Source organism: Podarcis pityusensis (assembly GCF_964106645.2).
Source record: "Podarcis pityusensis genome assembly, chromosome: 4".
Lineage (NCBI taxonomy): Eukaryota > Metazoa > Chordata > Lepidosauria > Squamata > Lacertidae > Podarcis > Podarcis pityusensis.
This window is the reverse complement of record NC_138027.1, coordinates 89939126-89952463: the sequence shown is the minus strand read 5'-3', so window position 1 is coordinate 89952463 and position 13338 is coordinate 89939126. Positions and strand designations below refer to the sequence as shown.

The following is a 13338-nucleotide window of genomic DNA, read 5'->3' as shown; positions in this document are numbered from 1 at the left end:
GTATCCCTGCCAAGAAAACTCCATGGACAAAGACAACAGACATATCTCAGACTAATGTGAGAATAAAACAAGTTCCCTGGAGAGTCGATGGGATACACACCAGGCACATAGATGTTATGAAATCCATCAGACTTTGCTTTCAGAGCTACAAATGCGAGCCCATTAGTGTAAATGAGAAAGTCGGCGTGCGCATTGTTTCGAGCAATTTGTTCAATCTTTGGTGTAAACAAATTTGCAGTGCTAATTGTTTTAAGTAAGCGAATTGCATGTGCTCCTCGTCAAATTCTGCTTTTGTCTTTTCGCAAGAGAGAATTGGGTAAATAAAGTGTACTTTGATTAAACAAATCTATGGGATTTGATTTAAATGTGGTGAATGATTAAGTATGCTAACTCTATGGGATTTGATTTAAATGTGGTGAATGTTTAAGTATGCTAAATGGATGACAAAACTATGAATCTTCCATCAAACCCAGGAAGATCAGTATGGGCACAAACGAAAACCACAAGCAAACTGGAGTTGTCTGAACTGCCTTTTTTTGCTAAGCTGAACAGCTTTGTGTATGGTTTTTGCAATGCCTCTTTGTCAGTTACCCCATCTGTGACGAATATTCTTTCACTCCTCCCTTCCTTGGAGAACCCTTTCACATGGGTCAGTTTTCTTGTGAGGAATAAGCTTTGGACTGGATTCCTTTAACAGGTGTATAGCTTAAGTATCAGAGAAAGAGATAGATAATTTAGACAGACATTTTGTTTTTAAACCAGCACCTGTTTCCAAGAAGCATTCTCATGGAGTCTCAATGTATTTTTATTAGCAGATACATGTAAAAACAGACTTGCTGGCTCAAATCAAATGCTCTCCTCTATCTCAGTACTTCCGAAAATAAATTCCCTCGTGGACCACTTGAAAATTGCTGAGGGTTTTGGTAGGAAACTTAATATTTTTCTCTGCCCATTTTAGCTATTGTAATATGCTAGGCTAGATATTGTATTACTTTGAATTGTATTTTTGTGGTTTTTTTTATTATATCAAAAATTTATTGTACTGCAATGTAAGAAATAAAAGAAACAAAAAACATTCAATTTAAAACCAATATGAATATTTAAAGCAGACAAGTCGAGGACCACCTGAATGAAACTCATGGACCACTGGTGGTCCACAGAGCACAATTTTGGAACTCCTGCTCTACTTTCTTCTCCAGCTAGTAGCCACCAGCCATCAAAAGCTATTAATGCTTCTTTCCTCAGGTATCTTCTCACCATCAGTGCCCACAGAAGAAACTAAAAGAGAAAACCTGAAACGAAACAGGCCTGACTTGGAGATCATTGCAACAATATTTAACGCTTCCCAGGTAGGCTTCCATTTTGTCATTCAGATTTAATTTTCACTATACTGCCGCAAAGGAGTTTAATTAAAACCACTAATTAATCATTCAGTTGTCCTGATGCACAACTGGCAGTTAGCTTGATTTGCCATGGCACCTATTTGATTGATGGGCAACATGGCGAGAAGTAACTCAGATACATAAAATGACTTTGCGTGTGGCAAAACTTTTTTTGGCGGGGCGTGGAGGTCAAATGTGCATTGTTTTATGATGTTCTAAGTCACTGTGTTAGCAAGCCTTGAAAATCGTGTTTGCATTTTATTTTATTTTTTAAAAAAAGCCCTAGTCAGAAATAATTTTCTTCCAAATGGAATCTTGGTTAAAATTGACTTAAGTCCCATTTGAAATTAAGCTCTTCAGGATTCTTCAGTAGCTCAGTCCTGGAAAGGTAGTCTATGGATGTGTGTGTGTTTATGCAAGTGTTCTTGGATTCCATTGAATATGATCACGTATGAGGGCGAGAGGCACAACTCCACTGGTTCATAAATTTTAAACTTGAAGAGACAGTTCAAACTACCTTGCCCGCCCTCCTGTAGACAGGTCATTTAATTTCCTCTAGTTATTTCTCTTATCGAGCCCACCCACATATCCGTAGCTAACATGTGTCTTATTTGGAATAATTTATTTTCACAGTGGAAGGTTCCTGTTGTTTGCAAAATGCATTATTCATCTTGCGTTTCAGCAGTGACAAAGCCGTGCCATGATAGCCGTTTGTGAGATAAAAGTAAATACATGTGCTTGGAATTTTTTAAGGGAAGTCTTTTCCACCTCCCTTCCTTTTCGGAATTATTGTGAAGTTTAACAGGACTGCTGTTTCAAAGGCATGGCACAGAAGTTCAAGTGGGTCTCATTTGCAACAGGGGTGGGGTAGTGGGCAGAATATACCCACACCTGTACCTTCTTTGAGGGATTAAGGGGGCCGTATGGTAATGAACAATAGGCCATATTTATACCACATAGCAGAATGAAGTGAGGGATAGAGGAATAGAGACAAGGTTCAGTGCATTAATGAGGGCATGTAAGAGTTTAATTGCTGACACAAACGTGTAAGTACAGAGTAGGACAGCTAAGAAGGTTATGAAGAACAGGAAATTATCTTCTACAACTATTTAGAGGAACCAAGGGGATAAGGTTAATGTAGTGTAGAGCCACTTTAAAAATGAAGGAGATGAGACCTTGGTGTAGGATGCAAAATGCAGGGAAAAGTGGAGAACATTCTCTAAGGTGCTCTTAATCTATGAGTAAAAGTTTGCAGGTTAAGGGTTATTGCAGCCCAAGGTAATTATGACCAATTTTCAATAGAATATTCATCATTGCATATTCAGTAATCCCTGCTGTCCCCAACACTGATGATATCAGACTTGGGATCCGAAGCGCAACAAGCGTATCGTCATTCGACTGATTACAATGAGAGTTGGAAATACCTGAGAGCAGAAACAGGAGTGGGCAAAATTTTGAACCAGTCCTCATTTAAAGGTGAGGCTACCTAATCTACGCATTCTGACAAAAAATATGTGCCATGAAACACAGTCGCCTATTGAAATTTGCACTTATCTGAATTTTGCCATGCCAAGTAATGTGTAAGAAAATGCACATACTAGGGTAAGGTGTGCATCAGAATGCATATACAGTGGTACCTTGGTTCTCATACTTAATCTGTTCCAGAAGTCCTTTCCAAAACCAAAGCGTTCCAAGGCCAAGGTGCGCTTTCCCATAGAAAGTAATGCAAAACGGATTAATCCGTTCCAGACTTTTAAAAACAATCCCTAAAACAGCAATTTAACATGAATTTTACTATCTAACGAGACCATTGATCCATAAAATGAAAGCAATAATCAATGAACTGTAGTATAAAATAAATAAGACAGTATTGTGGATGATAAAAATTAAAAAAAAAAAAATCTTACCTGCACTGATGATAGTCATTGTTTGGATGGGGGGCTCTTATCCATCTCCACAGTCACACAATCAATCAATCAATCAATCAATCAATCAATCAGTAGCTGAACTGGGTTCCACACAGTCACAAAATTAATTGAAAAAGCCTCAAAAACAAAAACACAGAATAAATTGAATAAACTGGGGGTGGGGGGGGGAGAAGCACCAAACTTCATCCGTTCCGGAAGTGTGCTTGACTTCCGAAATGCAGTGGTGCCTCGCAAGACGAAATTAATTCGTTCCGCGAGTTTTTTCGTCTAGCGAATTTTTCGTCTTGCGAAGCACGAAATCCCATAGGAATGCACTGAAATTCAATTAATGTGTTCCTATGGTCAAAAAAAGTCCAAACAAAGCCAGATTTGGTACAACAAGAGTTTATTAAGTGCTCTTTAAAGTCACACATACTGTAAAGAGCATTTCAAAAACTGAAGGAACAATAAATTAAGTTTCTAAACATGACAGGAAAAACATTTAAAAATCAACAAAGTGTACATTACATTTTCTAAGACTCTGGGGGACCACTCGAAGAAGGTTCCTCTTCCACTCTTTGCTTCTTGCTTAAGAACCTGTCCATGGTCTGCTGCTTCATCTGCCTTTTCAGCACCTCCCTGAAAGGCGGCATGACCGTCATATCAAAAGTGTTTGCAAGGTCATGTGCCACGTGCTTGTTAGGGTGGTTCCGCTCTGCAAAAACCTGCACATCCTTCCACTTCAGGCAAATGTCCCTCAGTTCTTTGGAGGACAGCCGTTCCTCAGTTGCTTCCTTCTCTTCCAGCGAGGCCTGCTCCTGCGCAGCCTCTGCCTGCAGTTCGACCAGCTCCTGGGTGGTCAGCTCGTGGTCGTGCTCCTCCACCAGCTCGCAGACGTCCTCCTCTGTGACCTCCAGGCCCATGGTCCTCCCCAAGGCAACAATGTCCTGCACCACTGTTGACTCTGGTGCATCAGAGTCACTTGGTGCCACACAGTCCGGCCACAGGCTGCGCCAAGCGCAATTCAAATTTCTCTGGCTGATCCCGTTCCAGGCCGTGGTGATCATCTTCAAGCAGGTGACGATGTCGAAGTCGTCCTTCCAGAATTCCCGCAGGGTGATGGTGGTGCAATCAGTCACCTCGAAGCATCGCCTGAAAAGCTCCTTGGTGTATAGTTTTTTGAAATTGGCGATGAACTGCTGATCCATCGGCTGGAGCAGTGGCGTGGTGTTAGGCGGCAGGAACATGATGTTGATGAAGCTGAACTCCTCCAACAAGTCCTCCCCAAGGCCTTTAGGATGAGCAGGAGCATTGTCCATCAGAAGCAAAGCCTTCAGCGGCAGGTCGTTGTCCAGCAGGTACTGTTTGACAGCAGGGCCAAAAGCAAGATTGACCCAGTCCACAAACAGCACACGTGTGACCCAAGCCTTACTGTTGGATCGCCACATGACACTCAGCTGCTCCTTGTCGACCTTGTGTTTCTTGAAGGCCCGTAGGTTCTCCGAGTGGTACACCAGCAGGGGCTTGATCTTCAGGTCGCCGCTTGCGTTGGCACAGAAGAGCAGGGTCAGACGGTCCTTCATGGGCTTGTGGCCAGGCAACTTGGCCTCCTCCTGAGTGATGAAAGTCCTTTTGGGCATCCTCTTCCAAAACAGCCCGGTCTCGTCGCAGTTGAAGACCTGCTGTGGAACGTAGCCCTCTGTCTTCACAGCCTCCAGGAACTCCAAGGCAAAGTCTTCAGCCGCAGGAACATCAGAACTGGCAGCCTCTCCATGCCTGACCACGCTGTGGATTCCAGATCTCGTCTTGAACCGGTCAAACCAGCCTCTGCTTGCCTTGAAGACTTCTGGCTCGCCTGAGGTTCCTGGCTGTTCCCGGATGAGGTTTGCGTGCAAGGCCTTGGCCTTCTCACAAATCACGGCCTCAGTCACTGTGTCCCCTGCACGCTGCTTCTCTTCTAACCAGATGAGCAGCAACTTCTCGACCTCCTCCAGAACAGCTGGGCGGTTCTTCACGATCCTGGTGACTTCCTTGGCTGCATCAGTCGCAAGGATCTTCTCCCTCATCTTCAGGATGGTGCCGATGGTCGATGGGTTCCTGCCGTACTCCCTGGCGAGGTCTGTCACACACATTCCACCGTCGTGCTTCCGGATGATCTCCTTCTTCATTTCCAGCGTCACCTTCTCCTTCTTCCTCTCGCCGGCCTCTGCAGCAGCAGTCTTCTTGGGTCCCATGGCAGCACAGCTCCTAGCTTCGTAAACTCAGAAAAAGAAAAAGAAAATCAGTGCTTCACACCCAAAAAATTCCAAAGCACCCAGCCACCCACCACACAGGAATTCAAACCCAGAACCAAGTCCTTGAATTCCAAACACCCAACCCAAAATCCAAAACCCCCCAAAAAAGTTTTAAAAGTTTAACTTACGAAATGGCTGCAAATCACCAAAGTCTTCAAAATCCTCAAATGGCTGCAAAAGAAGTTTTGGAAAAGCTTTAAAAATCACCAAAGTCTTCAAAAACCTCAACTGTTCCCCCAGCCACCCACCCACCACACAGAAATTGCAAACCCCTCCCCAACTGTTGCAAACCCCTCCCCAACTGTTGCAAACCCCTCCCCAACTGTTGCAAACCCCTCCCCAACTGTTGCAAACCCCTCCCCAACTGTTGCAAACCCCTCCCCAACTGTTGCAAACCCCTCCCCAACTGCTCCCCCAGCCACCCACCACACAGAAATTCAAATTCAGAAATGTTTTTTGAAAAAAAACATGGGCCAATGGTCAAAGAAAATCATAAAAATTCAAAAAAAAACCCACACAAGCTCCCAGATTCTTGCAAACCCCTCCTCAACTGTTCCCCCAGCCACCCACCACACAGAAATTCAAACCCAGAATTTTTTTTTAAAAAAAAACACAGCAGAGTGCCCCAATGGTCACAGAAAATCATAAAAATTCAAAAAAAACACACACAAGCTCCCAGATTCTTGCAAACCTCTCCCCAACACCAAGTCCTTGAATTCCAAACACCCCAACCCAAAATCCAAACCCCCCCAAAAAAGTTTTAAAAGTTTAACTTACCAAACGGCTGCAAAAGAAGTTTTGGAAAAGCTTCAAAAATCAGCAAAGTCCTCAAAAACCTCAGAAAAGGCTACCACACCGCGTGCAATGTGTTGCTCCTCGAAGTCAAGTCGCAACTGCACCTCTTCAAGCAATGCACCCTGGATATTAACGGTTTTACGAAAAAGGAAACAAACTTGCAAGATGTTTTCATCTTGCGAAGCAAGCCCATAGGGAAATTCATCTTGCGAAGCAGCTCAAAAAACGGAAAACCCTTTCGTCTAGCGAGTTTTCCGCCTTGCGAGGCATTCGTCTTGCAGGGCACCACTGTGTTTGAAAACCAAGGCACAGCTTCTGATTGGTGCAGGTGCCCCAGAAACAATAGCCAACAGCCGCATCGGATGTTCGGCTTCCAAAAAACATTCAAAAACCGGAACACTTACTTCTGGATTTTTAGTGTTTGACAACCAAGGTACCACTGTTATTCATGACAGCAGCATACAAAGACTGTCATCATTACCTCTTACTGTGGAAAACCGATTAAGCAAAAATAATTGGCTATTACATCTGCAGCCCCTGCTCTTGAGGAGGCTCATTGGTGCTTTCCCGAACTTTTGATGAGTGGTTTGTCACATCAAATAGGTGGCCCCTATGCCCACATCCCTTTTCCCCTTTGTCCTGCCTCTCAACACAATTTTGCTTCTTGCAGCCCAAAGTATTGCTGCTAATTGCAGCATGCCGAAGGCACATTCAAACCGTTTGGCGGCGCTATTCTTTCAGGATCTCTCAGCATGTAGGAAATTAATTACCTTGGAGACTGAAACCACAGTATATACAGCCTGTCATAAAGGCCTGTACTTTTCATTGGACTAGTAGGATAGGGTTGCCACATTTCAAAAAGTGAAAATCCAGACACAAAAGTTGTTGCTCTTTTTTCTTTTTCTTTTTCTTTTTTTTTTGCAAAATCTCAAAAAAGAAGAAGTTTTTGAGCTATTTTTAAGGTAATTTGCCAAGAGGTAATTTTAAGGTAATTTGCCACTTCCATGATTTCTACCCAGACACGGTTTCCGGTGGCCAAATCCCAGCTATGTCTAGGAAATTCTGGACATATGGCAGCCCTATACTAGGACAGACTCTGCCTGATTTAGGTGTACTGCCAACGCTGTTGTCTAATCGCTTACTTGACTGAGGTGGTCTTGAGTGTGTTCAAGTACCCCAGGAGGTTGGTACTGAGCATAGGAGCCAACTCTTAGAGGCTGACGTCCCTTCAGGTCCACTAATCAGTGCTATTTTTCTTGAAAAAGAAGGGCTGGAACTCATCATGAACAATTTCTCTTCGAATGGCCATGGCACTCACCTGAGTTGACGTGCCAGAACTCACCTGAGAGGATCTGGAACCCTCACAGGTGCTGGAACTGTATGCCAGAGAATTCCCCCTGAAAAAAGCCCTGCCCCCAATAAAATATTTGAGGGGCCTGGGGGACCACAAAATTGATGCTGTGATTGATTATGTGGGGTAGGGCTTACCTCCCTCCTCCTATTTGATTCAAGTTGGCACCCCTGGTCCTGGGAGACTTCAATGCCAAGGCCACATTGACCGGGCCAGCTTGAGACTTCATGGCCTTCATGACAACAGTGAGGCTGTCACAATTTGTCATCTGTCACAATGCAGAAGGCATAACCTTGATTTGGTCTTTATCTCAGGGTGTGAAGGGGATATGGAGCAGGTGTTTTAAAGTAAAGGTAAAGGGACCCCTGACCATTAGGTCCAGTCGTGACCGACTCTGGGGTTGCGGCGCTCATCTCGCTTTATTGGCCAAGGGAGCCGGCATACAGCTTCTGGGTCATGTGACCAGCATGACAAAGCCGCAGGAGCTCGGACTGAGCAACGGGAGCTCACCCCGTCGCGGGGATTCGAACCGCTGACCTTCTGATCGGCAAGTCCTAGGCTCTGTGGTTTAACTCACAGCACCACCCGCGTCCCACGTTTTTGTTTTAAAACGATGTAAAACCATTCCAGTGGGCGGCTGCTGCTACTGTGGCTTAGGAAAGATGTTTTTCATGCCTTGTAGACTGGGTGAAGTGCCCTAGAGATCACTGAGCAAATAAGGAGCAAGATCTGTTTGAAACACAGGCCACTTCCTACCAACAGTACCTCAGAGCTGTGTGTGCAAGGAGTGCATTTAAAAATGCAGCAACTAAGCATGACATTATTGTCCGTTTCTGTCACTTGGTGGCGCTGGGCTTAGTCATCTCCAACTAAGCAGTTTCTTATTCTATTCTTGCTGCAGAATGAGGGAGTTTTCATTCCAAGGCAATCACAGCAACACACACGACTTTAATTGGAAAATAAGCACCTTCTAGCGACAGCCATCTTTGGAACAAGAGGGCTGTCTCCCATTCAGGGGTTCAAATTGGGAATCTGCTCTGGAATGCAGGATATTTTCAGTCCCATGTTTTATAATGGAAGGAATCGCCACGAGCAGATGCAGAAAAAAAATATTTGTAGCATATTTTTTTATAAATCTACAAACAAATATGACGAGTCCATAGCACATGAAAATCAGTGAACTGCAAAAGAGTCTACCTAGGGACCAGCGACAGTAGGGAGAATTGATATTTGGGTGACCAGGAAAGCAATCAAGGAGCTGGGAAACCTCTGACTCATAGGTCCCCCTCTCCATGAATTTACAGAGTGGTCTTAACTTAAGCAAGAAATTATTTCACACAGACATCTGCACACCTCTACCACACTGCAATAAGGAGATAGTAAATGTCTGTCCCCACAGAATTGTTATAAAGCTTTTTATTTTTAGAAAAAGGGATTCTGGACCAGATGGATCCTGAGTCTGATCCACCAGGACTACTGAATCAAGTTGCTGTAATTCAAAGTGGGGTTCAAACCCAATGGAAACAACTCAATATTTATTCATTTGTCTATTCGTTTATTTCAAATCTTGCTCGCTCATTCCTTTGGAACTGGCAGCTTGGGGTGTTTATTTCCACATTTTGTACCCAATCTTTGCATAAGCTTACATCTAACAAAAAAAGTGTCTTTTAAAAGTGCCAGAATCATACTGGTATTCAAAAGCATACTGCCTCCAAGCAGTTGCCAAATGTTCCAAATGAACAGTACCCTGGAGTTATGATTTGTGTTGTCCTGAGCCTTCAAAGCAAGCTGCATTCTAACTGCCTCAGAACTCCAAGGAGTAGTTGCTACAGTGCTCAGACCAGCTTCAGTCTTCTCAGGTCCTATCTGAGGTCAGACACGCCATAGAGAAAGCCCTGAAAAAAAGCTCTTGTGTACCAGAGGCTGGCTAAAGAACTGATTTCCTGTAGGTGCATATATGCAGCACTCCTCAGTTCCCCACCAACATAGCAGTGTTTTTTCAGATAAGAAGAAATTGACTTGTAGTTCCTTTTGTCCTGTCTGAGAGCCAGTTGGTAGGCTTTTGACGTGTGTGTGTGTGTGTGTGTGTGAGAGAGAGAGAGAGAGAGAGAGAGAGAATGAGGACTAAAGTCAGAAAGGATTCTTTCCTGAACAGGAACAGTAGCTAGTTGGTCTGTTGCACCAAACTTTCTTTCAAGGGTAGAATGTGTAACTTTGGTTGGACCTGACATTTTAACAATGGAGAGGGAAGGGAGGGGAGCATAAGAATGCAGAGGAGGAGTGGACAAGTCAAGAACCCCCTTATCTGCATGAAGGGGGTCCATGCAACAAAAGGAGTTGTGCAGTTGTACAATTTCTTCACCCTGGGGGAAGTCTGATTCCTGGTACCTAGGATTACAGGTTGAGCAGACTTTTCCATTCCTACGTCTCAAGGGGCAAAATGCAGAATTCGTCCTAGAACGATGGCATTGTTTTAGCTGCAGATCACTATTTGCTCAAACTTTAGGAGATGTCCATATGATACTGTGCCTAAGTATGTAATGGCTATCTTTTGTCTGTGTTTTTCTCCAGCATGCCTTCTATTGCCAGCCTTCCCAGTACCAAAGCTAAAGTTCCACCCCAGGCACATTATGGCTCCTTTCAATTATGGCTGCTGTGCAGGGTATCCTGTTTTCAGCTGGGTGCCTTTGTCCTGGCTCTTGAATGGAGAGTGTGGCAGGTTGAGAACATCCTGGGCAGCAACAAACCTGGCATTGTAGGGATTGGGATGCCTGTTCCATGTGTAGAATTACAAGGAAGATAATCAACATTATATGCATTTCATTAAACGATGAGGAGTCCCTACCCTCTGAAATCATCCTTGCCCAGGACTTGATGCCATTGGCCTCAATTGCCAATGCGGTGACTGTTTTTCGTATGGCCTTTGCGCCATATAACATCTTTAAGCCTGGAAAACACAATGATTTCATTGCTACCTTCTTTTCCATAGGAGCAATTATGGACTTGGCAGCAGGTACATTTGTATATGCCTGTTGTCTTTGTCCATGGAGTTTTCTTGGCAGGGATACTGGAGTGGCTTGCCGGTTCCTGATCCAGGTGGATCACGTTTGGTCAAAACTCTCCACTATGACCTGTCCATCTTGGGTGCCCTGCTTGGCATAGTTTATAGCTTCTCTGAGTTCTTCAAGCCCCTTCGCCACAGCAAGGCAGTGATCTATGAAGGGATCCATGAAGTGAGAGCTGGACCATAAAGAAGGCTGATCGCCGAAAAATTGATGCTTTTGAATTATGGTGCTGGAGGAGACTCTTGAGAGTCCCATGGACTGCAAGAAGATCAAACCTATCCATTCTTAAGGAAATCAGCCCTGAGTGCTCACTGGAAGGACAGATCCTGAAGGTGATGCTCCAATACTTTGGCCACCTCATGAGAAGATTCCCTGGAAAAGACCCTGATGTTGGGAAAGATGGAGGGCACAAGGAGAAGGGGACGACAGAGGACGAGATGGTTGGACAGTGTTCTCAAAGCTACCAGCATGAGTTTGACCAAACTGCGGGAGGCAGTAGAAGACAGGAGTGCCTGGCGTGCTCTGGTCCATGGGGTCACGAAGTCGGACATGACTAAACAACAACAACATTTGTACTTATTTCCATTTCGTGGAATCTGCATTCTACATTAACAAAGGAAGGAATTCAGCTTCCTGAGGTTTTGGGAGTGCCTCCCATTCTAACAGAACAACATGTTGGAATTTCTGTCTATGTGGGGCTTATTGCTGCAGTTTCACAGCGCTTAAGTGTGAAACTTAAGAATATTTTTGGGAAATGAGTGAAATAAACACTTCAAAGGAAAAATTTGTAAATGACCCAGAAAGTGTTAGACACTGCAAACCCAACGATGAGGCTGAAATGCAGGTAGTATTACTCTTCTATGCCCCATCCAGCGAATGCAATGGCTCTTTCTACCCTTTTATATCTTTGATTCTTCTCCTCCAGCCTCACCTTCCCACCCACTTTTCTGTCTTTCTCTCCGCAGCATCCCACAAGGAAGGAGCATGCCCGGTCTGAATCTAACCCAAGGAAATTAACCCATCCTCAAAGGAAAAAAAACTATTAAAAAAGCCTGAGTAGAAGATCCTTCGTTCCCACACCATCTGGATTGGGATACTGGCATGGGGCTTCCAATTGTGGCTTGGATCTAGGCTGAGCTCCTTATGGCTGCAGTTTGCATTGGGGAAAAGGCCTTCTAACTACCCAAACCAGGGGGTCCTGACCAGTGCTTGTTTTAAAAAAAATGTTTCGGGGTACTCTCACTTTGACTCAAGAAAATCACCATTTTATAGTTCAAATAGGGAAAAATAAATACAGTAAATGGACAAAAGTACAAAGATTCACAAGATGTTTAGGTGTATGCATACCCCTGTGCCCCTCCCGAAAAGAAACCACTGGTCCTGACCCAAATTGGAACCCCACCCCCAGCCAGAAAGCTATGAATGAAAAAGTATGCAACACAAGGGGCTGTGCCCTTGCTCGCTTGCTCACCAAACCTCTGCCATCCACACCATTAGCACCCTAGACTTTTTACTTTTCACCCTATGCAATTACTAAGCTTGCTTTTGACCTTTTCAATCTCATTTATAAAGCTACGTTCTTCTATCCTGCAGTTCTGTTTTGCCCTGGTTTTCACCTTCACAGTGCAGCTCTCTTTAGAGCATTTATCGTTCATAATCTCAATCCTGGCCTTGCACAAAGTCAGGGTGGAAATGGTGGTTTTAAATAGCAGTGGTTTGAATAAAATAGGGATGCGGGAACTTGGGACAGTTCTTTTTTAAACGTAGGAGTAATAGCAGAGATGGGTACGACACAGAAGCGAATACCAAAAAGTTAACACAACAGAGCCTTTCCAATCTTCCTTCTTGTTGTATGCAAACCTTCTTTAAAGGGCCACATCTCCTGCTCTTTACTCAAAGCTCTGCCATTTTTTAAAATCTCTCCGTTTCTCTCCACAACCAGACTGTTTAAATCAGTCACTTCCCCACTTCCAGTGTCTCTCCCTTTTTGTTATACTCAAAACTTCTCCTTCTATTCCTGCCTCACGTTACGAGATAAAGGATGCAGAGACTTCAAATATTCCAACTGTATTAAGGTACTTTACTCAAACCTTGGCCATTGCTTAAAACTGCCATTTTCCTTTCAGCTCTATTTCTGTTCTAAACTGCTTTTCTCCTCACCATCACCAGGCCATTGGTGGTGTTGGGCAGCCTGTCTTCTCTTTGGCTCCCCTATACTGCTCCTACTTCATGCAAATCCAGGATTGTGATGCAATACTGCAAATGGCGGCTGCGTGACGACAGGCATACAATTTTATGTATACAGCAAGAAATGTCAGGTATGTTTTGTGCATTTAAATGCACACCTGAGGGACAGAGTACAGCTGTGTTTTAAATGGAATATGTGCGAGGGTGTTTATTCATATATGCATCTTCATCCATCCCCTATATGGAAGTGTATTGGGGTACACCTTCCATTGAAACAATACAATGTGGAGAAGACTGAATCTGCAGTCCGATATGCATTTGGATGTGGATCCAATTTATGAATGCAGTTCTAACTAT

The 13338-nt window shown here is 44.0% G+C and overlaps 1 protein-coding gene across 2 annotated transcripts; it reads right to left on the bottom strand.

Annotated features, from left to right (window-relative positions):
• Positions 1–3787: 3787 nt before the first annotated feature.
• LOC308475763 (tigger transposable element-derived protein 1-like) lies at positions 3788–9123 on the bottom strand. 2 transcript variants are annotated; one of them, XM_081003113.1, is made up of 3 exons: positions 7867–9123; positions 6361–6500; positions 3788–5754 (listed from the first exon to the last, which is right to left on the bottom strand). In XM_081003113.1, exon 3 carries the CDS (start codon positions 5521–5523, stop codon positions 3823–3825), a length of 1701 nt encoding a protein of 566 aa, XP_080859239.1. In that variant the 5' UTR covers positions 5524–5754; positions 6361–6500; positions 7867–9123; the 3' UTR covers positions 3788–3822. The 2 variants fall into 2 exon arrangements, with proteins under 2 accessions (XP_080859239.1, XP_080859238.1); XM_081003112.1 differs by having other exon boundaries at positions 7721–7934.
• Positions 9124–13338: the final 4215 nt, after the last annotated feature.